Source organism: Nycticebus coucang, chromosome 11 (genome assembly GCF_027406575.1).
Source record: "Nycticebus coucang isolate mNycCou1 chromosome 11, mNycCou1.pri, whole genome shotgun sequence".
NCBI classification, from domain to species: domain Eukaryota; kingdom Metazoa; phylum Chordata; class Mammalia; order Primates; family Lorisidae; genus Nycticebus; species Nycticebus coucang.
The window spans coordinates 8,054,738-8,081,716 of NC_069790.1; the positions used below are offsets into that span (position 1 = coordinate 8,054,738).

The window sequence follows — 26,979 nt, forward strand, 5'->3', positions numbered from 1 at the left end:
GCTGATGAGCACAACATTCTTGCCTATAGCCAGTGTCCCTTCATGTTGTTCACTTCCCCACATGAGGACAGGGATTTGATTTTCCAATTCCCAGTGCCCAGAAGTGTGCCTGGTCCCTGGTCATTGCACAGTGACGTTTGTTGAGTGAAGAAGTGAGTGAATGAACCAGTGCTTTATCCGCTATTTGCTCTCCCCTCCTGCTACTAAGGAGGAGAGTGAGCTCCAGGATTTAATGCCGCAAGCTGCCTGCCGAAGGCTTTAGTTTAATTCCCTCAGAGCACCTGAAATTTGGATGAGAGAAAAATTGGCAGGAAAAGGACTTTTGTTCTTACTTTTTTTTTTTTTTATTGTTGGGGATTCATTGAGGGTACAATAAGCCAGGTTACACTGATTGCAATTGTTAGGTAAAGTCCCTCTTGCAATCATGTCTTGCCCCCATAAAGTGTGACACACACTAAGGCCCCACCCCCCTCCCTCCATCCCTCTTTCTGCTTCCCCCCCCATAAACTTAATTGTCTTTAATTGTCCTCATATCAAGATTGAGTACATAGGATTCATGCTTCTCCATTCTTGTGATGCTTTACTAAGAATAATGTCTTCCACTTCCATCCAGGTTAATACGAAGGATGTAAAGTCTCCATTTTTTTTAATGGCTGAATAGTATTCCATGGTATACATATACCACAGCTTGTTAATCCATTCCTGGGTTGGTGGGCATTTAGGCTGTTTCCACATTTTGGCGATTGTAAATTGAGCTGCAATAAACAGTCTAGTACAAGTGTCCTTATGATAAAAGGATTTCTTTCCTTCTGGGTAGATGCCCAGTAATGGGATTGCAGGATCGAATGGGAGGTCTAGCTTGAGTGCTTTGAGGTTTCTCCATACTTCCTTCCAGAAAGGTTGTACTAGTTTGCAGTCCCACCAGCAGTGTAAAAGTGTTCCCTTCTCTCCACATCCACGCCAGCATCTGCAGCTTACTTTTAATGATTCTCAGTGATCCAGAAACAACTCTTTTTTTCTGTTCTTGCCTGCAGAAATGTCAGAAACTCCTTGGGAGGCTTGAGAAGTGTGGCCGACTGGTGGGACTGGAGTCTGACCGTGCTGCTGGACGGCCTGTACCAGGGAGGCCCTGTGGCAGCCAGTGGGCCAGAGGCTCAGGTGGGCTCTCCAGTCCCCCCTCACAGGCCTTCTATCACTTAGAAGGCCATGTTACAGTGGACAAAACAGTCACCAACATGTGGACTCCAATACTACATGGTTTCCTGAATAACCAGTGAGGCTGTGAGGCCGGTGGCCCTCCACTGTGGGCACCTGTGGCCAGCAGGGCGCCCCATGCCTTTCCCTGTTAGAGCCCTTTTGCCCAGCCGATTGCACCCCTGGCAGCTACGTGGATCTCCAGACCCCTGCAGTCCTCAGGCCCCGGCTGGACATGAGGCTATGGCACAGCCACGGGGGCGGGGGGAGGGTGGGGCTGGTGGGTTGCAGGTGAATAAACTGAAGATTCTAGTATGAAATGCCATAGCAAAGGGGTGCAGGGAGCCCCTGGAACAAGGGAGGAACAAGGATGGCAGCCTCAAGGAAGCTTCTGCGGCAGGCGAGACTGGTACTAAGTGATGAAGAAAAAGTGAATATGCATTTGGCATAATCTGTTTTCTTGCTAATCTTTTATTTTCAACCCCCGCCCTTTTTTTTTTAAATGGAAGATCTTCATCCTAAATTATTCAAACATGGTATTTCTCATTTTATTTGTGGCATTGTATGTAGTCTTCTGGGTTGGTGGCACTGGAGAAATGATAGAAAAAGATGAAAAGAGGTCATTCTGGTGTGATGTGAATTATGAAAGCATCCTTTGAATGTCAGCCCTCTTCCAGGTCAGGACTGGCTTTCAGGACGTTGGTGCATCCTCAGAATGTTGTTAGAAGCCAAGCAAAAGTCTCTCCTCTAAGTAGCAGGGGAAGTTCTCCAGAGCACACCAGCCCTTTTTAGCTCTGCCTGATAATGTCTGAAGCCTGTGTTGGCCAGTCCTCTTCCTTGGTTTTCTTCTTTTAGGCCGGAGCTCTTGGAGGAAAATGCTTCCTAATAGGAAGTCCAGTAATCCAGCAGCTAAAAGTTTCTCCCAGCAGTTCCTGCAAGGTAAATGTTCCTTTTCATTCTGTTATTAAAAAGAACTGGAATTAGAAAAGTGTACTTGACGGTGGGCAGGACCCCGGCAGACTTTTGTAACTTCTGGCTGGGGCTGGGCAGAGCTCAAGGCTTGCCCCTGCCTTCACCCAGCCAACCCTTTCCAGAGACTCTTCCTTCCTGATGTTCTGCTGCAGGTTTCCTTGGGTCCTTGTTTGGCCTTAAAGACTGGTGTTCCAGGCCAAACCAAGATTTTTAATCCAAAATAGAATAGTCTCGTGTTCCTTTTCTAACAGGGTGGGTGCCCCAGGATGGGCACCTCACCTATGTTGTCCCTCCAGTGAGGAAATCTTCAGATGGTCTGAGCCCAAGCCTCAGGTGCCACCTTTCTGTGGGGAGAACCTTGATCCCTCTAGCTTGAGCTAGAGCCTGGGGACCCTAAAACAGACCGCAGGATGTTCCTTTGAGGGGATCAGGGTGCCGTGTTGCAGGATAGTCTGTGCGCCTGTGTGCAGCCAGGTGGGAACGCCCTGAATGCAGGGTGGACTTGGGAATAGCGACCTGTCTTCTTCTGAGTGGCGTCTTTTCCCACAGCCTCCGGGGACATTTTCCGTACTCACTGAAGACTGTCTTCCCACATGCAACCCTGACATTGGAGGCCCTGAGAACCCCCACCTAACTGAACCACAGAACCAAAATGTGACCCCAGCCTGTCCCAGGGGCTGTGGGGCAAGGGAGGACTGTGTGCTTAGTTTGGGCAGAACCAGGTCAGTGTGACTCAGAGGGCCAGCGCTCATCCCAGCTTGCCGGCCACTCCCCAGCTTTCTGGTCACTGACTGACTGGCTGGTCACTGCCTGGCTTGCTGGTCACCACCCTGGCTTGCTGATCACCGTCCTGGCTCGCTGGTCACTGCCTGGCTGGCTGGTCACTGCCCGGCTTGCTGGTCACCACTCTCACTTGCTGGTCAGCACCCTGGCTTGCTGGTCACCCGGCTTGCTGGTCACCGACCCAGCTCAGGTATCGGCTGGATTTGGTGCTACTGCAGCAGACACAGCCTCCTGACAGCCCTGAGAGGTGGGCATTTCACTGCCAGGGGCTCGAGCAAAACTTATCACTGTTGTGAGTGGCAGAAACGTGTGTTAGGGGGTGACAGATGCAAACTCAGGCCTTTCTGCTCGTAAGTGTGTAGAGGAGGACAAAGCAGAACATTTTCTCAAAGTATCACTACAATGTTGTGATACTTAAAAGACGGCTGTGCTGGACCATCTGGAGGGCGTGGGATATGGTAGACAGGCAGTGTTGGTGCGGCCACACGCACCACTCACCTGACTGTGCAGCGGGCTGGTGCCAGTTTGCACCACATGGTGCAGATGATGAGTGGAGTGTCAAACTCGTGACAAGCGTGACCCCACAGTGCTCCCTCCCCTCCCCCAACTGTGTGGCTTTGCAGGTCCAAAGCCCACAGGGCCCTGGCAGGACTCAGGGCCAGCAGGTGGATTGACCGCAGCACCAGGGCTGTGTCCGTGCACTTCACCCTCTATAACCCCCCAACCCAGCTCCTCAGCAGCGTGTCTGTGAGCTTGGAGATCCTCCCCACAGGGCGGCTGGTACCTTCATCCCTGGTGGAGTCATTCAGCATCTTCTGCAGTGACTCAGCTAAGAGTCACCTCCTCCTTCTTCTCAAGGTGAGTTCACCTCCCACGACAGTCTCCTTGTGGAGCACAGTGACCTGGGGTTTCAGGGGGCTGGGCCGTCCACCACACAGGACCAGCACCTTCCCCTTGGCCCCCCTGCCCTCCACACTCTTGTCACACCCCATCATGCTGCAGATGTCACACTAGATTTGGGGGCACAAGACAAAGAAGGCGTCCAATGGGGACACCAATCATACACCTGGCAAAGAGAAGAGGGCTGTCTTCACGTCCTAAAGTCATCACAGGAGGCCTAGGCCTGACATCTGGGTCTCCCATGGGTCATAACTCAGGCTGCTCCAACAGAATATCACAGACTAGGTGGCTTAAACAAGAGATATTTATTTCCCAAGATTCTAGAGGCTAGAAGTTTATGAGAAAGGTTCTAGCACAGCCAGGTTCTGGTGAGGGCTATCTTCCTGGCTGGTAGACCCTTCTTTCTTTTTTTGTTTTGTTTTATTTTGTTTCTTAACAGAAATTAATTGATCAATTAATTTATTTACTGAGACAGACTCTCACTCTGTTGTCCTGGGTAGAGTGCCACTGTGTCATAGCAACCTCAAACTCTTGGGCTCAAGCAATTCCACCCAAGTAGCGGGGACTATGGGTGCCCATGACAATGCCCAGCTATTCTGAAAGACGGGATCTCGCTCTTGCTCAGAGTGGTCTCAAACTCCTGAGCTCAAGCAGTCCACCACCTCAGCCTCCCATAGTACTAGAATTACAGGCATGAACTACTGCTCCTGGCTAGAAATTTATTTATTTTTATTAATATAAGGATGCATAGCGTTAGATCACTGTTTGCATTTGTTCGTTAACTTCTGAGTTGTAGATGAGTCCTTCACCCAGGAGGGGTGCCTTATACCCCTGTGTTTTACCTGTTAAGTGGGAGCTTACTGGGCCCCTCCCCTTCTTCCTCCCTTCCTTATAGTTGAATTTGATTGTATTTTTCCCTCACATGGGTCTGTGGTTGTTCATTTGCTAGTTTCAAGTCAGTATTGAGCATCGGGTTCTTGCTTTTCCATTCTTGAGATACTTTACTAAGGAGAATGTTCTTCACTGCCATCCAGGTAAATACAAAGATGGAAAGTCTTCATCCTCTTTTTGTGGGGGAGCTGGTTTCGTACTGTGTACTCACATGACCTCTTCTTGGTGGGTACATGGGATGGGAGGGGAAGAGAGCAAAGGAGAGGGACCCATGCTCATGTGTTGTCTGGCTCTGCAGGTGAAGGTCACTCACCCTGCAGGGTCAGGGCCTCTCGGAGGCCTCAGTTAACCTTGGTTACTTCTCTGAGGTTCCACCTCCAAATCCATCCACACTGCAGGTCAGGGATTCCCCCCATGAACTGGGGGGACACCAATCTTCAACCCACATTACAGGGGATCTGGGTGGGGTACAATATGTTCGCACACCATAGTTGAATAATCTAAAGCACTGTACGTCACCCCGAGCTTTTCTTTGGGAACGGTGCTGATTTTGTTGCCTGCAGTGCACTTTTCTGCTACGAAGAACTCAGTTCTGCTGACGCTTTGCGTCAAGCTTGCTTTGCCTGAGAGGGGAAGAGAGGAGAATCCCAAGGAGTTTGGGACTCTGGGGAGGGTCGAGGGCCACAGCGCAGGCTGAGTGGGACTGTGAATACAGGACAGTACCACACTTGCCTGTGGGTGGCGGGGAGGGCAGGAGAATGGCCTGTGGGCCAGGCTGGCCGGGGGAGGCAGGAGAAGCTATCCCCTCGGGCTCCAACAACACACGGCCATCAAGGTAAACAGCATTCTAGTACAGTACTTTCAAAAGTCACAATTCATACAGACATAATGGACAAAATATCACGATTTTAGACACCAGCAGGGTCAGTTTTGCTGACTGACTCCTCCCTTGGCCTCAGGCTCTAATTCAGCCTCCCAGTAACCACCAAGGGTGGGCTCTGCTCCGGTTCTGTCAGTGGCAACTTACAGCAGCACAGTGCGCAGAACTCCAGAGAAGGACCAAGGATGCCCAAGCCCCTGCTGCCGGGTTCCAGGTTCTCACACACCCATGGCTGAATTTGAGTTTGAGTTAGTGCATGAACTCAAGAGGCATGAGTAACCACATGCCTTCTCAGTGGAGAGAACTTTAATAAAGCCCTAATATAGGAGCTTGTAAAGGTTTTACTCGGTCAGGGTAACTAACATATGTATATATTTCATATTTCACATGCACTCGGACCCACTCATTTGAGAGGTGCAGGCTGGAGGGGCAGTGTGGAGGTCAGAGACCCCTGTAGTCCCTGGTGTCTGTGGGTGCAGGGCCTGTCAGGGGTTCTGGTGCCTGGTAGGAAGTTGGGTTTTGGTGAGGGTTCACCACGTGCAGAGCTTTGAACCCCCAGTGCGGTGCGTGGGCACGTCTAGCATTACAGCTGCAGAGCACAAAATTGTCTTACATCCTATTTACTCAAAGAGTAACTGGCAGGGGAGCCAGCCGCGAGTTGAGCCCTTATAAAAGCAGTTGATGAGTGTTTCTGCCGCCCTTGTGTCCTTCCACCAGCTGGTCTTCCTGGTGCTCAGCCTGGTCCACCTCTGTCTTCAGCTCTACAGTATGACAGAGAAGAGCGTTTTTAACTACTGGAGAAAACCAAGAAACTGGCTGGAGGTAGCCTCCCTTATCATTTTGTGGAAAATGACAATAAACTGTATCTTAAAAAATAATAACTTTAATGAGAAATCGATTATGCACTGCTTACTTCCAACATTATTGCTGTTTTCTCCCTCTGTGGTGTCAATGCCAAAATAGCACTGGCCATTTTTTTTTTTTTTTTTTTTTGGCGGTTTTTGGCTAGGGCTGGGTTTGAACCTGCCACCTCCAGCATATGGGGCCTGCACCCTATTCCTTTGAGCAATAGGCGCCACCCAGCACTGGCAATTTTTTACAGCTACCATCATACAGCTCCGTTATCATGTTACAGGCCAGCTAGCCGGCCTGTAACATGATAACGGAGCTGAAAACCCCCCTTCCCCTAGTGATGCCTTGACTATCTGACCCTGTAGAGCCTAGGCAAATGTGTGTGTGTGTGTGTGTCTTAGTATTGGACAAAAAGGTTTAAAAAGTAAGAGAAAAATAAAAACAAATGAAAGCTTACGGGATAAAGATATAAAGAAAATATTTTTGTACAGCTGTACAACGTGTTGGTGGTTTACATGTTACTGCAAAAGAGTGAAAGGGTTATAAAATTAAAAGTGCATAAAGTAAAACATTTGCAGTTATGCTGAAGTTAATTGATTAGTGAAGAAAGATAAAACTCTTAATAGATGTAGTGTAGCCTAAGTGCACAGCATTTATGACGTCTGCAGCAGTGCACGGTAATGCCCCGGGCCTCCACACTCACTCACCTCCTCTCACCAACCCTCAAGGCCACTTCCAGTCCTGTGTGCTCCATGGGTGGTAAACGCCCTTGACAGATGCACCTTTTTTGATCTTTCTCCTGTCTTTTCCCTCTACCTTTTCTGTGTTGGGATATGTTTAGATGCACAGATGCTGACTACTGTGTTACAGTCCCCTGCAGCATCCTACAGTATTCAGCTCAGTGACTCACTGGCCAGGTGGCAGCCTAGGAGCAGTGGCCATGCCGTGCAGCCTAGGTGGATGGCACAGACTCTTCTGGTAGTCTATGTCACCCAGGTTTGTGTGAGTACTCTCTACGAAGTCTGCACAATGACAAAATCATGGGGATGTATCCCTGCCATTAGGTTTTGGATGACTGTCATTTACAACCTGGAGGCAGGCAGGGTCAGGTAGGCCCTTCCTCTGCACCTGTCTGAGCAGCCCCTTCCTCACGGGTGTTGCAGCTCTCTGTGATTGGAGTGAGCCTCGCCTACTATGCGGCCTCCAGCTACCAGGTGACACTTGCCGGAGATGTCACCGACCAGCTCCACCAAGGACTTAGCCAAGGGTGTCTGGACCTCACCATTATGGCATCTTGGAACCAGGTATACAGGGGACTCAGGGCTACACAGACAGGGCCATGCCCTGTGATGCGTCCCACACAGGGGTCACTCAGGACAGTGACGGGCACAGAGGACTTAGGACGTGCTTTTCAAGTGGGGGATATGTGGCTTCTGGATGGAACAGAACTCAGGAGTGCGGAATTCCTCCAGGAACCTGTGGGGGCCTAAGTGGCCTAAGCAAAGAGGTGCTGATGCTGTGTCGAGGGGGAGGCTGCACAGACTGGCTCAGACACATCCTGTCTGTTTTCTCTCTTCACCTGGGTAGAAGTCCTGGTGCAGGTGGTCTTAGCCAGTCTTTGTCAGTGAAGACCCCGAGGTCGAGGGAAAGGCTTGGGTCCTGTGAGGAGGAGAACTCCAAGTCCTTGCACCTGCCCCCCCAGCCCCCACTAGTGGTTCTTGCTGCAGGGAGTGGATTCCGGCTGGGATGGAAGCCCCCACAGGAGGAGCAGGCTAACACCCACACACAGGGCTGGGTGCGCCCTGGGGAGGCTCCCACGGGGTGGGGCAGGGTCCCACAGCAGGCTGTCAGGACCCGGCTGGCATGCTGCCCTCCTGATGCATGTGGACATGTGGACATGTGGAAGCCCAGCCCACACTCAGCTTCCTGTCCCCGCTACCCCCACAGACCACCCTGGACCACCTCTTTCCACCCACCTAGAGAGCAGTCAGGGCCCCGGGACCACCCCATAGCCCAGAGTGACCTCACATCCCCTGGGCTGGGCAGGTTGTGGAACAACCAAGAACAGGGACCAGTTCTCTTCCAGCCCGGGGCCTCATCACCCAGTGACCACCTGCCTTCCCCCAACCTCCTCCATCCTTCTGCGATCGGCTCCCCTGCCCACTGTGTGGGGAGACCCGGGCGGGAAGAGGCTTCCATCCTCACACTCTGTGCTTCTTCCAGCAGTTCTCCTGCTGCTGTCTCCTTGCTGGAGGTCATTTTGTGACCAGCAACAGAAACCTCCTAGCCTGGAGCCCAAGCAGGGGAATTTCCTAAAGGAATCCTTTTTCTCCTAAAGGAAAAGAATATACAAGTTTGATGAGACAGAGCCCTCGCACGAGTGAGGCAAAGTCACTTTGTTATTCACAGATAGACAGCAGGGGACAACAGAGCTTGGGGCTCACCGGGAGCTGGTCTGCTCAGGAAGACTTACCAGAGTGAGCAGACTCTCATCTGGGTGTGCCCCACTTGCACCCCAGCTGAAGGACCCCATAAAGCAGCCTTCCCTGGGTTATATACAGTGGGGCACCATGATGCGCTGTGATAGTGTGCTGGGGGGCACCCTCTTCTAGAAGAGAAGGGAGCAGAGTCCAGCCTGCTTCAGCCGGCCCCTCCTCATCTCAGGATGTCACATTCCCAGTATAGTTACTCTGAGAACTACAGACAAGAAAAGGGGACAAGCGGGCCAGCCCAGGAAATCTAAGGACCTTTCCTACGAGCACTTAGCAGCATCTACTAAAACATGCCTTGAGCAATTGTTTTGTTTACTGCCTGTATCCCCACAAGTCTGCAGCTCCAGGAGGGAGGGCTTATCTGCTTTCACTCCCACCTTCCTGGTGCCAATATCGGGCCCGATGAAGACCAGCTGTTTAATTTGTTGGCCTCTCTTGGGCTTCTGGGCCCACCTTTTGCCGTTTGTCTGTGATAGTCAACCCTCTTCCCCTTAGCTGGGTTCTGGTTACCTGTAACCATGGCCTTGCATGGCTCGCCACCCACAATGCTGACGTAGCCTGGCTTTCCTTTGCCTGTGCCCAGAGCTACAGGGGTGGCCAGCTTTCTCTCTGTGAGTTCACAGCTCACAAGAGCATCTGACTAATTGCTGACTGGCAATTAGGAAGGGGGCATTGGGAAGAGGGCAGAGGGAAGCACTTTGCAGGGTGCTCTTTTCACTCAATGTGGGAGGGGGTGGCATTCCTAGAAGGAGCCTGGTTGGGCAGACACACTAGCCTAATGACTCCCTGTGAATAGTCATTCACTATTCACCTCCTGACTTCTGGCCTTGGGAAGTAAGTTTACCCTTTTATCATTTTTCCCACTGATGTCCTATCTTTTTCATCATGTTCCATGCCAGAAAAACTTGCCTGGGGCCATTCCCTCTTCCCTGGAGATACTGTCTAGGCCAGGTACCAATTTGTGATTCCTCAATTAGCTGCTGAGTAACAGCCGATATGTATTCAGATTAAGTCCTGCACTGAGTTCTGTGCAATCATATGTACGTTAAGCTACACAACCACCTAATGAAACAGGCTATAGGATGCCACCCATAGAGACAGAGACTTTGTAAAGCTAAACATCTTGCCTGAGGTCACACACATCTAATTAGGAGTAACACTGGAATTGGCTTCTGGTCTCAGGGATCTGAGTAGCCACATTTCTGAGAGCTGAACTATAATGCAACAAAGTGGCCCTTGGAGGACACTAACTCACTGTCCTGGCCCAGGAGTGCTCCAGGCAGAAGCCTGCGGCACCAACCACTCAGTTTTGATGTTCTGTTGTGTTTTAGGACCAGCCCCATGAAAACGGGCAATGTATCCAGTGTCTACGCCCTGAGGGGCCCTTGTGTGCCCATCTCTGTGCTGGCACCTCAGCCTCTGCCCACACAATGGCTTTCCCTCCTGAACCCACGTCTGTGAACACCCTCCCCACCCCCTAAAGTTTGTCAAACTAATCCCTGTAGACAGTGTTAGAGGGATTTAGCTTTAACTTTAATTTAATCTGCATCCCAGCTGCAGAAAGTACGAGACATCTTCAAGATGAAAATGAACAATTTCTAAGGATGGAGTTTATACCCAGGATTAAAGAGCATAATTCGAGTGTGTGAAAATGGAAATGCACAGACTTTACAATCAGCAGACCCAAGGCTCATTCTCAGCTCTTCTTCGCCTAGGCCATGGAGCAAGTTGCCTAACTCTCTCCAAGTTTTAATAAGCTAGAACCCAGATACACACCTGTAGGACTGAGATTTGAGATTGGAGTACACAGGCTTGTCTCGCTGTGTGTGTGTGTGTGTGTGTGTGTGTATGTAGTTGCCCGTATATACACACACATACATATCCTTTGAGTACAGGGCTTGGCACCTGCAAATGAAAGTCCTGATACTGACAATGACCAAGAAACCTTGATAACATCCATCAATCTGTTACAGGCAAGAAAGGGTCCTTTCCCCTCTGTCTACACCATGGGGGTTTACAGCTGTGCTGGCCAGCACAGGTGCCACCAGCCACATGTGGCTACTGAGGACTTCAAATGTGGTTTGTCCAAACCGAGATGTGTTCTGAGTTTTGGAATGCTCCCTGCATCTCATAAACTCAGGATAAGAATGAAGAACTAAAAGATCTCAATGCTTTCTATATTTATTACACATTGAAACAATGATATTCTAGACATACTAGTTTAACTAAAATACATTCTAAAATACATTTCCCGTGTTTAATTTTACTTTTTGAGATGTAGCTATTAGAAAATGTGAAATTCCTCCTGTAGCGTGCCTGGTATTTCTCTTGGCCAGAGCTGGAGCCACTAAGTCCTCCCTCCATGCAGCCCGGCTGGTGTGTGATGGCCGCTCACAGCTTGTCTAGGTTTTGGTTGTCAGAGGTCATTTTGACCCTGTCCCAATTAACGAGGAAACAAAACAAACCCTGCTTCATTGCCCACGTAGATTTTAAACCACCCAGCTTTCATTTCTTTCTCGTCAACTTACAATCTTGGTGAAAATAGATGAGATCCCATACTCAGGAGTACTTCCCCAGTGAGCTGTCAGTGGGAAGGGGAGCCTCTTTAGAGCCCCCTGGGGTGTGGACGAGTCTGGGAAGCAGGGTTTGATGCTGGGTCTGCCATGTCTCTAGCTGTGCTCTTGGCTGATCCCCTGTTTATCTAAGCCATCCACTCCAGAACTATAAAATGAGAGTGCTCCTAGTTTTTACAAGGAGTCAATTAAAATAAATCTACATGGGAAGTGTTGGTAATCTGTAACATATTCCATACAAGTAAAGGTGGGGAGGAAATGAGCACGCACTGAGTATTTTCTTTGACACCCCTCCTCCCCGCCCGTGATGGTGATTTTCTAACAGCACAGGAGACGGAGGCTCAGAGAGGGGAATATCTTGGCCTGCTCCATCCTGGTGTGTATAGAGATGGCCAGGCCAGAATTCAGACCGTCTTTCTGAATATGCTCTAGCACGTTTACTTACGTCTAGTCCTAACTTGCTCTGTTCTTGGCAGACTTCTGCACTCGTGTCTATCAGAGATTCGTGGTAGGTCAAATTCTAGCAAATCCAGTGGCTCCTCCAAGCATAGCCTCCTGGCATAAATACGTCTGTGCACCTGCTGAGGACTGGCGCTGCACACTGACTCTCTGTCCTTCTGTCTCAGAGGGTGCGGTGGCTCCAGGGAATCCTCTTGTTCCTCTTGATGTTAAAATCCATCTACCTGCCTGGCATCCATAAAACAATGGTGTCCTGCACCTCCGTGATGCACTCCAGCGTCTTTGTGCCAGTGGTAAGAATTCTCCCCCTTTTCAATGATTTCTCTAGTAAACCAAGGCCTCCGTGTACTCACCTCAACCCTTTCTCAAGGCAAAAACAAACTTCTTTCAAGATGAAACTCCATCTAGAATTCCAGCCTTCTAATTTTGGATGACGGACATTGGTGGTTACATAGAAAGTTATGGTTGTGACAACAGTAGCTTTATGTATTAAACACTTAAGACGACATACTGTTCTTGCTAATGTAAGCAGTTACTGTCACCTACTGAGCCTTTCCTAAGTGCCAGGAATTGCTCTTGGGGCCTCTCATGTATTACCGCACTTAATTATCACAACCAAACCTCAGCAGGCATGGTTCTGCTTAGGAGGAACATGGGCTGAGAAGTGACACGCCTTGCCTTGGCACTGTCACTTCTAGTTACCTAGGGCCTTGCTTGCCTATGTAGCTTCTCAGAAACACTTAGCTCTAACCCCAGGGCATGGCCAGGTCTGTGTCCTGCACAGAGTTGCCTCCAGGGCTGAGGGAGAGTCTCTGTCCAGGGCCCTGAGTTGTGAGACTCTGTCTGTTGGGATCCAGGGCTCATGAAACACACAGACCCCACACACAGGTCTCCTGTTCTGGGGAATGTGTTCCCCAGGCCCTGCTCACCTTATGTTTGGAGAGACCAGCTCAGCAAACCCGAGCAGAGCGAGCCCCCTTTGCAGTCAGAGAGAGCTGTGTTCAAACTCTGGCTGTCCCTCCACCTAGCTCTCCATGTGGACATAGGTCTGTTACCTCTGCCTCCAGAAAAATGCATCGGTGGTGTGTGCCCAGGAGGGTCATGGCCAGCCTTAATGATTGTAAGTGGGCGGAATTTATTGAGCTGTTAAAGTGGTCAGTATTAAAACCATTTAGCAACATGCAGAAATGCTTTCATCTAAGGAAAAAAGCAAGGGTATAAATAAACTGTGTCTAAATGGAGTAGCAGAATTCTAACTTTCCTGAAAGAGAAGACACACAGGAACAAAGGAGCCTGGAGAGACCTCACAGACTGATTTGTCCAGATATGGGCTCGTGGACTGTGCTTATTTTCTTCTGAGTTCCACGGCTGTCGTGGAAATGGTACTAAAGTGGGTTCCAGTTTTGGGGGAGTCGGGAAGTCTTTGGGTCAGGGCCAGGGTCACAGATGGAAACCAGCAGGTGTCTGTGGCTCTAGTTGGGGAGGGCCCTCTGATGGCCAGTCGCCTGTCCACACACACAGACCTCTGTGGACTGGTGACAACCCACGGATGGTCCTTCATCCAGCTGAGAAAATGCGTGTTGGCACCAAAGCTAGTGTGAGTGCATGAATGAGACACATGGACTGGGCCAGCGATACGACCTCTGAGATCCCAGGCCCAGTTCTCCACCTGTTACAGTAACTAGAACCACTAAATTGACCCCAAGCTAACTCAAAACCAGCCTTCCTAATGCTTCTTAAGTGGTTTACTGAGCCCTTCCTGGGTATTGGGGACATAACAATGGTGAGGGACCCCACCCCACCCCAGCCCCACATACAAGAAGGGGTAGCCCCCACGTGTGGGTAAGCCGACCAGGGCTGAGGGCTGGAGGAAAGGCTGCTGACTGTCAAGGGCAGAGGAATCTTCAGTGGAGACCGCTAAGGAGAAAGTGGTGGCACCAGCAGGAAGGGCCCCTGAGATAGGAGGGAAGAGGGACCATGGCTTGGAGAGCTGGCCTGGTGGGGCTGGGGGTGAGGGCTGGCCAGGAAAAGAGGGGCTTGGAATGAGGCAGGAGACAGAGATGTGCCTCTCAGGCTTCCTGACATGGTCCACACTCCAGGAACTGCTCCTCTAAGCTTTTTGCTATTTTAAAGCCAATGATCTATGTACAAAAGACTTAATAAAATAAATAAATAAAGCCAGTAGAAGTCCCCAGACGAGTCTTCCACTCCTGAGAAGCAGCTACCAATTCAGTCACCTGGGGCCTTTCTCCCTGCAGGTGGCCGGGGCCCTGCTGCTGGCTGCCAGCTCCCACCTGCGCTGGGCTCTGCCCTCCACCGCGGCTCCACCAGCCAGCACCTTCGCAGACTTCTTCCCAGGGCTGCTGCTTCGTTTTCCAGGAAGAAATCGAAGACACCTATTCCTCGGCCTTTCTGAGTCTGACTCGGGGGCCGCCTGCTACTGTGTGGCCCTTTCTGCAGTAACGACCATACTGTGTTTGGGAATGGTATGTAAACGCAATCCAGTCTTGGAAGTCAGGGTTTGTACAAGTTTCATCTGCTGCTGGGGTGAAACTTGTTGGGCCCTGTGCACCTGCCAGGCTGCACAGGCCAGACCTCATGGTAATGAATCCCTGAGCTCTTCTTCCCTGCCCTGGGCAGAGGCTGAACAGTCTGACTCTCCCCTAGCCTAGAACCATCCAGCAACACAGCAGTCACCCCAGGATGCTGCCTCCTCCAGGAAGCCTGCCTGGCCCCACCTGTGCTGGATCACATCTCTTCTCACCCTTAACTTCATCTCACACAACTCACTCTTTCCATGTTATCAGAGTTGCACTCGCATCAGCCAGCTCTGCGGCCTGGGCCTGAGCGAGGCATGGGCCTCCCTATTTCACACCTTCCTACTGATCTGCCACTGGCAAACCTAAGTCATCTCACCCGGGTAACCTCTCCCTGCCACCCCCACTTGGAGCTAACAGATTTTCAAATAAAATGGACACCCAGTGACATATTTCAGTAAAGAACAAGTTTTTAGTTTCAGCAAGCTCCCTTAACATGAATAGTTCAGATATGTTTATGTTAAAAATTATATGTTATGACATGAAATGAAATGTAACTGGGGGTGCTGTATTTCTCCCTCCCTACCTCGGCCCCACCTGCTCTGCCTGGTCCCCTCACTCCTGCCCAGGGCTGCAGTGTCCCTGTCTTGGGGGGTGGGCCCAGCACCTCTATTTTCAGAAAGCCCTGCAGGTGTTCTGTTGAAGGCTCGGGGTTGGGAACCCCTGCCCTGTGCTTGACTAGGCCTGATGGCATGCCACTTAGACACGTGGTATATGCTTGCTGTATACACGTAGTGCACACACTGCACCTTGCCTGCTCTACCCTTCTCCTGTGCTCCAGGGTGCTATGTCCTCTCACTCCCACAGGAAAGCATCAGTGTGGTGCCCCTTCTAGACGCTTTCCCCACACCACCCCCAAATCCCCCCCAGCTGGGCCGCCCGTGGAGCCCCCGAGGCTCTGGGCATGCTTCCTTGCCACACCCATGGCCTGTGCTGTCATCTTCTGTCTCCCTTTGAACTCTGGCCACCTTCATAGCAGATCTTGGTGTACCTGCCTGCCAGGATAATTCCTCACACTTTGCAGAGTGTCTCACGTTGACAGAACATTCCATGAGTTGAATATTCATGATTCGTAAGCAGGTTAAAGTTTTCTGCAGTCTTTAAAAGTCTATCCGTATTCTTGTTGAGTAGTTCAACACATGGAATCAGAAGTGACTGCTTGTGCTCACACCTTGACAACACTCAGAACGGAATCCTTTCCTTCTTCTAATTCTCGTCTCTGCTCATGCTTCCACCAGCCACCCATTCCTTCACTCACTAATCCACCTACTGACTAAACCCTCTAGTTACCTCTCCATCTATGTACCCATCTATTCCTTCACCCATCCAGCCAGCCATCCGCTCACCTGTTCATTCACAACATTAAACAACGTGCTTCCAAGTATTTGTCCATTTCCTTCAGATTTTCATATTTCTGAGAATAATGTTTCTTATAATATTCATTAAGGATTTTTTGAATTTCTGAGGAGTCTGTTGTTATTTCTTCTTTGTCATTTCTGATTGATGAGATTAGAGATTTTACTCTTTTTTTCCTGGTTAGGTTGGCCAAAGTTTTATCTATTTTATTGACCTTTTCAAAAAACCAACTTTTTGATTTATTGATCTGTTGTATAATTCTTTTTTTTTTTCCAATTTCATTTAATTCTGCTCTAATTTTGGTTATTTCTTTTCTTCTACTGGGTTTGGGGTTGGAATGTTCTTCCTTTTCCATTTGCTTGAGATGTCCCATTAAGTTGTTAACTTCCTCTCTTTCCGTTCTCTTGAGGAAGGCTTGCAGTGCTATAAATTTCCCTCTTAGGACTGCCTTTGCAGTATCACAGAGGTTCTGATAATTCGTGTCTTCATTGTCGTTTTGTTCCAAAAATTTGGCAATTTCCTTCTTAATCTCATTTCTGATCCAGCTGTCATTCAGCATAAGGTTATTTAACTTCCATGTTTTTGTATCTGTATGTAGATTCCTGTTGTTACTAAGTTCACCTTTTATTCTATGGTGGTCTGAGAAGTGCAAGGAATAATTTCTATTCCTTTAAATTTACTGAGGTTAGACTTGTGACCTAAGATGTGATTGATTTTGGAGTACATTTCGTGGGCTGATAGAAGTATGTATATTCAGTTTTGTTGGAATGAAATGTTCTGTAGATGTCTGCAGAACAGACAATCTGTTGGATGGTTGGTTTAAATCTAAAATTTCTTTTCTCAGCTTCTTATTGGAGGGTCTATCCAGCACTGCCAAGGGAGTGTTGAAATCTCCGACTATTCTGGAGCTGGAGGAGATCAAGTTGCTCATGTCTGTTAGAGTTTCTCTTATGAATTGAGGTGCATTCTGGTTGGGTGCATAGATATTAATAATTGAAATCTCATCATATTGAGTATTACCCTTAACAAATATGAAGTGACCATTCTTATCCTTCCTTACTTTTGTTGGTTTAAAACCTATTGTGTCTGCAAATAGAATTACAACACCTGCTTTTTTCTGATTACCATTTGCCTGACCATCCTTTCACCCTGAGTCTATATTTATCTTTTAAGGTAAGAGGTGACTCTTGTATGCAGCATATATCTGGCCTGAGTTTTTGTATCCAGTCAGTTAACCTATGCCTCTTTAGAGGACAATTTAAGCCATTCACATTAATGGAGAATATTGATAAGTCTGGTAAAATTTTGGGTATCGAGTTTTTTGAAAGTCCAGTGGACATTTTTAATCCTTTCGCCATTGTGGAAGTTGGAGTTTGATCAAAAGTTTCTGAGTGAGCTTACTTTTGTGGTAGAGGATTGGGCTGGTCATTATGGAGGATAGGTCTGAAAATATCCTGAAGAGCTGGTTTGGTTATGGCAAATTTCTTCAACATATGAATGTCATTGAAGTATTTAATTTCTCCATCATAAATGAAACTCAGCTTAGCCGGATACAGGATCCGGGGTTGAAAGTTATTTTGCTTTAGGAGATTAAAAGTTGATGACCACCCTTTCCTGGCTTGAAAAGTTTCAGCAGAGAGATCTGCAGTCATTCTAATATTCTTCCCTTTGTAGGTAATGGATTTCTTACGTCTGGCTGCTTTCACAATGTTCTCCTTCATATTAACTTTAGTGAAGTTAATTATGATATGCCTGGGGGATGTCTTATTCGGATTGAGTCATGCCGGGGTTCTGAAACTGTCTGCTATCTGAATTTCAGAATCTCTTGCCATGTCTGGAAAAATCTCTTTCATAATTTCATGGAGAAGGGCCTCTGTGCCTTGCGAGGCCACTTCATCACTTTCAGGGATTCCACTGAGGTGGATATTAGCCTTCTTCAAATTATCCCAGAGTTCTCTGAGAGAATAATCCATTTTTGCTCTCCATTTCTCTTCCTTTTTGAGAGTTTGGCAGCATTCAAACGCTTTGTCTTCAATGTCAGAAATCCTTTCTCTGCTTGTTCAACTCTGTTACTGAGGGATTCTACTGTATTTTTCAGATCTTTGAGGGCTGCAAATTCTTGCTTCAGTGCGTCAAAATCTTTGGTGGTTTTGTCTTTAAATTCATTAAATTCTTGAGACAACTTTTGAATTTCTCCTTGAATTTTTAATTCTGACTTTTGAATTGTTCCTCGAATTTCTAATTCCAAATTTTCCTCCATTCTATTAACCTTGTTTGCAATCCAAATTCTGAATTCGATTTCTGACATCTCGGCCAGCTGTTTATGAATGGGATCTTCAGTTATATCTGCCATATCTTTCCTTGGGGGGAGCGGTTGATCTATTCTGGTTATTCATGTTACTAAGAGTTTTTTCCGTTGATTCTGCTCCATGATTATTTTACACCATTTTATTTTTCCCCTGGAGCTTTGTTGAGGACCGGTACAGTGCTGTGGCCTGAGATACTGGAGACCTTTTTGGTGCGGTGGGGCTAAGTGGTTCTATCTTGTTTTCAGCTGGTCTCTGTCTGACCCTAGTGAAACAGTTACTCTGGGTTGAAGTCTCAACTGTGGAGAAATACCAGCAATTAAGTCACCCCGCCCCCCACAGGCAACAATTGGAAAAGGAAAATCAAACCTTCCTACAACCACACACCCAGAGCACCACTTAAATAGTCCTTGGGCTATTGGCTCAATTCAAAAGGTCCAAATCAATTCCTCAGTCTGCGCCTGACTCAGGTGGGAGAGTTTAAAAGGTCTCTGGCAACTGGATCACAGGGGTCTGGTGATAACTCAGATATGACTTGCTCCGGTGCTCCATGAAGTCAGGAGGACCCACCCAGCAAATAGATTAGTCTGGGAAGGTTGATGCCTCCTTCCCCACCTTGCACCTCTGTCACACCCAATCATTGATAGCCCTGCAGGGTTGTGACCCAGTTGCCTCTAGTGAAAAGATACTCTAGGTGTTTGCACCTGCCCGAATCACAAGGAAATCTATATCTGCTCAGCCTGGCCACTGCACTCTGCCTCTATCCAGCAGGGGAGGCTGAGGCCTGACAACCTTGGGCACTTGATGGAGGCTGGGGGGTGTTCACTCAGGTTCAGCCCCACCCCAATTGATGTTACTGACAGAGCAGAACAGAACAACTTTGCAGGAATTTGTTTCTGTCCCTGCTAAATTCCCTTGGAGAAGAGAAGCTGTTTTGAGTTCCCAGAGCCTGTGCCTCAGGCCCTGTCTTTGCTCCTGCAGGTTTGTATTTGCAGCACGATTAGCTGACAGTTCTAGCCTCCTACCTTCCTTTGTCTATAGGCTGACGATCCCCTGAGGGCTGGGTGCATCTTAGGCTCAGTAAAGCAGTCCTCTGGGTCAGCCCCGCCCTGGGAATTTCCTGGCTCTGTGCGTGTGTTTTCTAGTCCCCGCGCTCTACCCAGGCCGGTACTACCTCAGGCAAACCCTTTACTCATGGCGCCTGCGTTTCCATCCCAGATCTGTTCCACAGTAGTTGCCACCTGAGAAGATGCCTGGCCTCCTCTGGTTGTCCAGGGAGACAGAGGGTGTGGCTTCGGAATATCCGGGAGTGAGCCCTATTGTTGCCAAAAACGGCTGCTGCTCTGCACCTCGGGGCACTGCCGTTCTGGCGTGGTTCCCTCTCAGCCGACCGTCCTCTCCTCACTCCTGTGCCCCAAAATCAGCACTGACCCACTGCAGTCTATGCCCTGTCCACACCCCTCGAGAAATCACCCAAGAATCTGGACTCCTGGGGGATAGGCCTCCAGACCTCAGTGTGAGAGTGGAGCGGGGTGCTGGGAGCTCAGAAATGCAGGTAGAGAATATATACAATTTTATGCCTGGCAGGAGAATGCCATGGCACCCTAGTAGGGGAGGTAGGTCCAGTTTTTAGAGGGTCTCTCCCATGGAGTGTAGTGGGAAGACATTAGAACTCTGCTCGTTTGTTTGTGGGGCACTCCAAGATGTTCTCATGGGGGAGGGGACTCCCGTCTGCTTGGTGATGGATTTTGTACCTTTTGTTTATATCCTTGGGGTCGCGGCTCACCTCAGTGGGGTTGATGTGCGTTCTTCAACCTTCTCTCTTGGTGCAGCTCTAATCCACCAGGTTACTTGCTAAATTTCTGTCCTTTAACTCTCCTTCTGGATGGAGCCTCTGTGGAAAATTGGCTTCAGTCCTCGATTTTTCTCTTTATGGATTCTGCTTTTAGTATCATAGCTAAAAACTAATTGCCACACCCAGGATCACATAGTTTTTCTCCCATGTTTTTCCTGCAATTTATATAGTTTTATGTTTTAAATTTACGTTGATGGTCTGTTTTGTGTTAGTTTTGGTATAAATATGAGGTAGGAATCAAATTTCATGTTTTTATAAATGAATATCCATTTGTTCTAGCACCATTTTTAACAGAACATCCTTACTCCACTGAATTGGGTTCACATCTCTGTCAAGTATAACTGACCGTGTCTGTGTGGATCTGCTTCTGGGCTCTCTACTGACCACCTCACCAGAAGGTCCTGACTACGTAACTCTGTGGCAAGTCTTAAAATGGCACAAATGAGCCTTTCAACTTCGTTCTTTTTCAATTTAATTATTCTAGCTCTTTTGTTTTTCCATATACATTTTGGAATCATCTTGTCAATATCCAAAAAAGAAGAGTCACGTCAGGACTTCAATTGTGATTGCTGTGGAAGTATAAACCAAATTCAAGCAGATTCAGTCTTGATAATACCAAGCTTTCTGATCCTAGAATCCTTTACATCTCTCTGTTTATTTAAGTGTTATTTGATTTCTTGCATCACTGTTTTATAGTTTTCTGTGTGCAGATCCTGCGTAATGATATGCAGTTTCAAAGCCTCACTAGACCTCAGAGAGTAAGGGGCTTCCATGAGAGACCTATTTGTTCTTCCTAAGGGACAGAAAATCTTCCCACAGCATGAGAAGAGTTTGATGTGAGTCTCAGTGGGGACTTCAGCTCATAGCTGTGGCTGGGTGTGGCATTTTGAGCAGTGAGTACAAAGACAGGGCCATGCTAGAGTTCAGGGTTGTGCAAACATCATTTGGAAAGGGTGGTTGGGGCCAGGAATAGAGGGCCTGGAATGTCAGGCTAAGGCTCTTAGACTCCATCATCTGAAATAGGGAGGTGATATTGCATTGGGGTCTATGAGGACAAGAACCAGGCTTTGCTGTCCAGTGTGGCTGTTTTGCTGGAGGCCTCAGATCTACATACAGCTCTGCATATAGCCAGGGGCCTATGCTCTCTGACTCCTGGGCATCGCTGCAGAGTTCTGACAAGTTGTCAGGAGTTAAGGGGATTTGGGGGCTGATCAAGTACAAAGAGAGACAATAACACACAGGTTTCATCTGGGTGATATTTTGACAGATTTCCACATGAGGAAACTCCCTCACACTGTGAAACTGTCCAGAGGCATACAGCATAGGGGACAGTGAAGGAGGGTGAGGAAAATCTTGGTGGGAGGGGCAGCTCACCAGCACAGGGGGTGTTGCTCAGCAGCAGGCAGGAGAGATTCCAGGTCAGAGAGTTCCCAAGGCAACTGCTGGGGTTTTGGAATCTTACAATGGGTAACAGCTGTCCCATGAGAGTTTGCAGGGTGTGTAAAGCAGACAGGCTCTCACTGGCTAAAATTTGCTTGTTTGAGCTATTTTTTTAAAAAACAATTAGATGTCTAAAAATTTGAGTTTGGTGCCAGCAGGCTTTTGCATTAATAGCTCTCAGCTTCCAGTGAAGAAATAACCTAGCTGAGGGCCAATATGCAGAGGCCATTACTGGCCCCTCTGTAGGGGCTGCACAGAGACAGAACGGTCTGCGCAGCTTGCTGCCCTTTCTCATCTCCCTGGCCAAGGTGAGGCTCACCCATCCCTCTGTGTGGCTCCCCAGGGGACCTGAGATGCAGATTTTACATCATGATGAAAACCTTGCCCTCAACTGTTAGATATTAGATGTTTCCTTTATAATATGATGAATTTCCATGGCTGAGTTCACCTGACTGTTCAATTTGGGAGAGGTATTTTCTTGATTTTCTTTCTTTCTTTCTTTCTTTTTTTGTTTTTTAGAGACAGAGTCTTACTTTTTCACCCTCGGTAGAGTGCCATGGTGTCACACCTCACAGCAACCTCCAGCTCTTGGGCTTAGGTGATTCTCTTGCCTCAGCCTCCCGAGCAGCTGGGACTACAGGTGCCCACCACAACGCCCAGCTATGTTTTTGTTGCAGTTTGGCCGGGGCCGAGTTTGAACTCACCACCCTCGGTATATGGGGCTGGTGCCCTACTCACTGAGGCACAGGCGCCACCCTCTTGATTTTCTTTTTTAACCAAGAAACTGCCATCTTACCAAAAGGTTAAAATAGCATTATCGGATATAACCTTCATTTTATAGTTTATTAAATAAACAAAGCTAACATGAAATTTTCTTTATTTTTTTCTCTTCCTCAGCTAAGAGGTTCCCTCATGTCTTTAACCAGAAAAAGAAAATCTATTCAAAGTAAATATCTCATGAGACTTAAAGATGTTGCTGCTTACACCTGGGAGAAGGCTGTCACCTTCTTGGGTCTGGAAATACCAAAGTTGGAAGAGGCAGAGACGCCTGAGAATCACGTAAGCTGAGGGGTGTGCAATTAGTGAGCACAAAAGCACACTGGTGATGATTGTGCTCTTCATTATGAAAGCACATTAAGAAAGTTTGTGTTTCTGTGCCAAATGTGCCTTGCAAAGCCGTAAAAATCAGTTTCCAACCACAGTGGAACTCACATAATTTTCCCTTGAAATTCTGGAACACAGTGTAGTTTACGAAGCACATTCTCTCTCCTCACTGTATTCTTACCATGACCCTGTATGACTGAAAGGTCGCGTTCACGGTGTTCTCCAGAAATGAACCCTTCACTCTGTCCACTTTAGAGTTAGTCATTTACTTTTGGTACCTACTACCAAACCCAACCTTTTCCCTAAGACAGGGGGCCTTGTTTGAGTTCAGCCATCCAGATGTGAAGGCAAACTAATCAAACCAGGTATTTGCATATTGAATACCCAACTGTCTCCCATGGGTGAGAGTTAGGCATCACCCAGCATAGTGCTGAAGCCTGCTGTGTGTAACCATGATTCTGTACATTTCAATAGGGCTTTACCCTCTGTCCTGTGCCTCACCAGCCATTTGTGCCTTTAAATCTATTCCTTTGCTCTTTATAAAGGCACCATTCACCACAGGACTTATGTGCACACCTTTACATGTGCATTATATGTGAAGCAACTGAGATATACGGGTAAAGAGACAGGCCCAGCACCCAGGTCTTCTGACTTCAAGGGTCCAGTACGTTTTCTGACATAACACAAGGCCACCTAGAGTAGGTACCCTGAGTGCCACTGATAATGAAGAAAGAAGGAAAATTGGGTTTTTGAAATCTAATTTTCTTCCTTTCAGCATTACTACCTGGAAGAATTTGCAAATCTGTTGGATGAACTTCTGATGAAGATTAATTGTTTGTCCGACAGCCTACAACTCCCTCTTCTGGAAAGACAATCCAGTAGTATAAGGGAAGGAAGAGCCGAAGACAGTCGCTTGGTGGGCATTTCTAGTTACCAAGCCACCAAGGTAAGAACATGCAAAATCATCAACATGTATATCAATTCCTTTTATAGCAGATGTTTTAAGTTTTAAAGGAGGTTTGGCATAGTTGCTGCTGCAAATCATGAGCCCCATTTGCATAAGTATTCTGTAAGAGCAATGCTGGTGGCCAGATATGCTCTGGCCAGAAATGAAGAACCTCTTCATATTTTAAAATCTGTGATGTGATTTCCAATTTAAAATGGTGACATATGTACCTATATGCCCCTAATTTCTGATTATAACTGGAATCAATGTAAGATTGAGGAACATAAATGGAAACTCCATCTTCCTAGAAACCAAGAAATATCTATGGCCAATGGTCAGAACATGACAAATAATCCCAATAATAGATGCTAAGTTCAGTGAGAATTAGACCAAAGTGAGAAAAGATGCTACCACTTCTAAGAGCACACAGATTTGTCCAAATTAGACAGCCTAGCTGGAGGGGCCAACAAAAGACCCCTGGTTTGGAAGAAAAGATTACAGAGCAAAAAGTACTTGAAGGAATCTCCCTGCACCCTAATGCCACAAAGTTCCGGGAACATGGACTGAAGGATAAAACATACAGGAAGCCATCTGTGTAGGAAGCTGTTTGCCAATATGGCCGCCTAGAGAAGGAATCATTGGTGGCTCACAGACCTAGGAAACCACTTCCCAACTAAAGAAAAATCAACACAAATACACGTACTATATGCTAGGTACACAGTAAAAAAGAAAAATGGGTACAATGCAGTGGTAACTCCCCTGAGATCCAGAGAGATACTCTATTTACCCAGAGTGGTCATGTCCACATGTCTGAGTGGCTCTGAGAATGCTCTCCGAAGAGAAAGGACTTGAGGCACCTGCTACAAGCTGTCTGCCCCAGCCTTTCTCTGGCCCCAGTTAACAACCCCCTGGGATGAACCTGCACATGTAGAGAGGAGTGGTAACAATACAAGGAAATCATTATTGGATCTATTCAAACCTGCTGCAGGAAAAAAGTTATGAGTAAAACTGACCCAAAGAGAAGGAGCTGAAGACCATACCTTTGAAAACAATTGCCATACACAGGTAAAAATTACAACCAAGGTATTCTCCACACAGAAATAAAATTAGTGAACAGAATGCCTCTTTGGGGTGGCGCCTGTGGCTCAAGGAGTAGGGTGCCAGCCCCATATTCTGGGGGTGGTGGGTTCAAGCCCGGCCCTGGCCAGAACTGCAAAAAAAAGAGAATGCCTCTTGGGGATTTAAAAGCCAACATGAAATAAAAAGGCAAAACATGAATTGACAGAATGGAAGAAAGAGAAAGAAAGAAAGATGCAGAAAATAGAAAGAAAAAGAGGAATAATGGATTCACAGAAAAGAGAATAAAATATATGGATGGCAGAGTTGAGAAAACTCAGAAAAAAATAGTTAAAATTGGTTTTAGAAAAAACAATACGGAGGGTGGAGCAAGATGGCAGCCGAGTAACAGCTTCCTTGCATCTGGGCACCGTGAGTCTGGGGATATAGGACTCCAGGCATCTCTGGCTGGTGGGATCTGCCTATCATCACCCCTGAGAGGATACAGGGAGTCAGCGAGAGACTTCTGGACCCCAAGAGGAGGACTAAAACAGTGGAAAACCGGCAAGTGGTCGCGTGTGTTCAATCCGTCTAAACCCGCCCGCAACTGTAAGTTCAGTAGCAGCGAGACTGCAAACCAGAAAGGCCTTACCTGTGAACTGTTTTGGTGTCTTTGGACTTGGCACTCAGCTGAACTGCCTTGGGGAGAGCCTGGGCGGGAGTGCGGAGAACTTTGGCCTTTGTCTGGGGCCCCAGTCTGAGCCGCTGAGCCAGACGGAGCTAATAGAGTTTGGCTCTGGGTCACAGGCAGACATTGTGAGTGATCTGCCCTGGCAAGCTCCGCCCTCAGGGTCGCAGAGCTGGAATTGGGTGGGAGCTGGTAACCCAGCGACCAAGTAGCCTAAGGGCGGGGTCTGAGCCGCCTTGCAGCCCTAACCCTCGGGGGCAGAGGGAGACCAGATTTGACACACAGGGTAAGTGGATAGCCACTTCAGCAGTGATTCCAGCAACAAGCACTTCCCTGAGAAAGCTTCTGCTCAGTAAGTGAACAAGTTCAAAGTGCCTTTTAAGTGGGCTGAAGAGAGATTTAGGGTGTCTACCTGCTGGGGTTCGAGAAACTAGCAGCCTCCAGTCGTATCAGAACTGTGATTAACATCTCATACCCCAGAAGACCACGTGTTGCCCAGACAATATTCAATTCCATATACATACTGCTTTGTTTTTGGTTGCGTGTGTGTTTTTTTTTTTTTGTTTGTTTGTTTGGTTTTTTTTTTGGTTTGGTTGTTTTTTTTGTTTATTTTGACATTCTAGATTGTTGTTTTGTTTTTTAAGTTCAACCTTTTCCATACAGATCCTTTTTCTTTCTCAATTTTTCTAGTTTAATTATAATTTCCCATTGCTGCCTATTTCAATAATCAGAACTTCATTTTTGTTAGTGTTTCTACCACTATTATTTGGTTTTTCCAGCCAATTTTATCCCGTAAAGTTTTCTGTTTCCTTGTTTTGGTTTGATTTATAGCATTTTTGTCTTTCCTCTCTACTTGGTGGAGGTGGGGTACTGTGTCTGATCAGGTTAGCAAAGAGCTGCTGACCTCAAGGGAACCACCCCACTTGGCACCCACAGAAGGTGTTTTTTTTTTTTTTAAGGTTGTATCAAAGTACCCTACTGTACACCTATATTGCTCTGTCTTCCTCTTTCTGTGCCTCTCTTCTTTTTGTCAATATTCCTTTCACCCAACCACTCTCCTTTCTCTATTTTTCTTTTTTTTCATTTTTTTTTTTTTCTTTTCTTATCACTCGGTCCTCATTTCTTTCATCGCTTTTTTGCTCTTAAACCTTCTCACCCTTCTGGTCCTGTAACCCTTAGTCCACAGGCACAAGAACTTAAAGAGCAAGAGGAATTGAAAGGAAAATTAGGGCAAGTAAACAGATAAAAGAAATCACCCATGAGGAAGAATCAGCAGAAAACTCCAGGCAACATGAAGAACCAGTCCAGAACTACCCCGCCAAGGGACCATGAGGTAGCTACTGCAGAGGATTCCACCTATACAGAAATGTTAGGAATGACAGAAAGGGAATTTAGAATACACATGTTGAAAACAATGAAGGAAATGATGGAAACAATGAAGGAAACTGTTAATAAAGTGGAAAATAACCAAAAGGAAATTCAAAAACAGAATCAAATAAGAGATGAACGATATGAAGAATATAAAAAGGATATAGCAGAGCTGAAGGAAATGAAACAGTCAATCAGGGAACTTAAAGATGCAATGGAAAGTATCAGCAACAGGTTAGACCATGCAGAAGAAAGAATTTCAGAGGT

General features: G+C 47.4%; 1 protein-coding gene across 1 annotated transcript in view; it reads left to right on the forward strand.

The window, feature by feature from the left end:
- The window catches only part of PKD1L1 (polycystin 1 like 1, transient receptor potential channel interacting), a 113,720-nt gene that overhangs the window by 70,535 nt on the left and 16,206 nt on the right, over nucleotides 1-26,979 (forward strand). Inside the window, exons 29-38 of the mRNA XM_053609345.1 lie at nucleotides 1,035-1,158; nucleotides 2,050-2,133; nucleotides 2,716-2,888; nucleotides 3,573-3,807; nucleotides 6,338-6,442; nucleotides 7,636-7,776; nucleotides 12,164-12,289; nucleotides 14,255-14,482; nucleotides 22,448-22,609; nucleotides 23,430-23,600. Coding sequence (XP_053465320.1) covers nucleotides 1,035-1,158; nucleotides 2,050-2,133; nucleotides 2,716-2,888; nucleotides 3,573-3,807; nucleotides 6,338-6,442; nucleotides 7,636-7,776; nucleotides 12,164-12,289; nucleotides 14,255-14,482; nucleotides 22,448-22,609; nucleotides 23,430-23,600 — 1,549 coding nt within the window. The remainder of the gene's footprint in view (nucleotides 1-1,034; nucleotides 1,159-2,049; nucleotides 2,134-2,715; nucleotides 2,889-3,572; nucleotides 3,808-6,337; nucleotides 6,443-7,635; nucleotides 7,777-12,163; nucleotides 12,290-14,254; nucleotides 14,483-22,447; nucleotides 22,610-23,429; nucleotides 23,601-26,979) is intronic.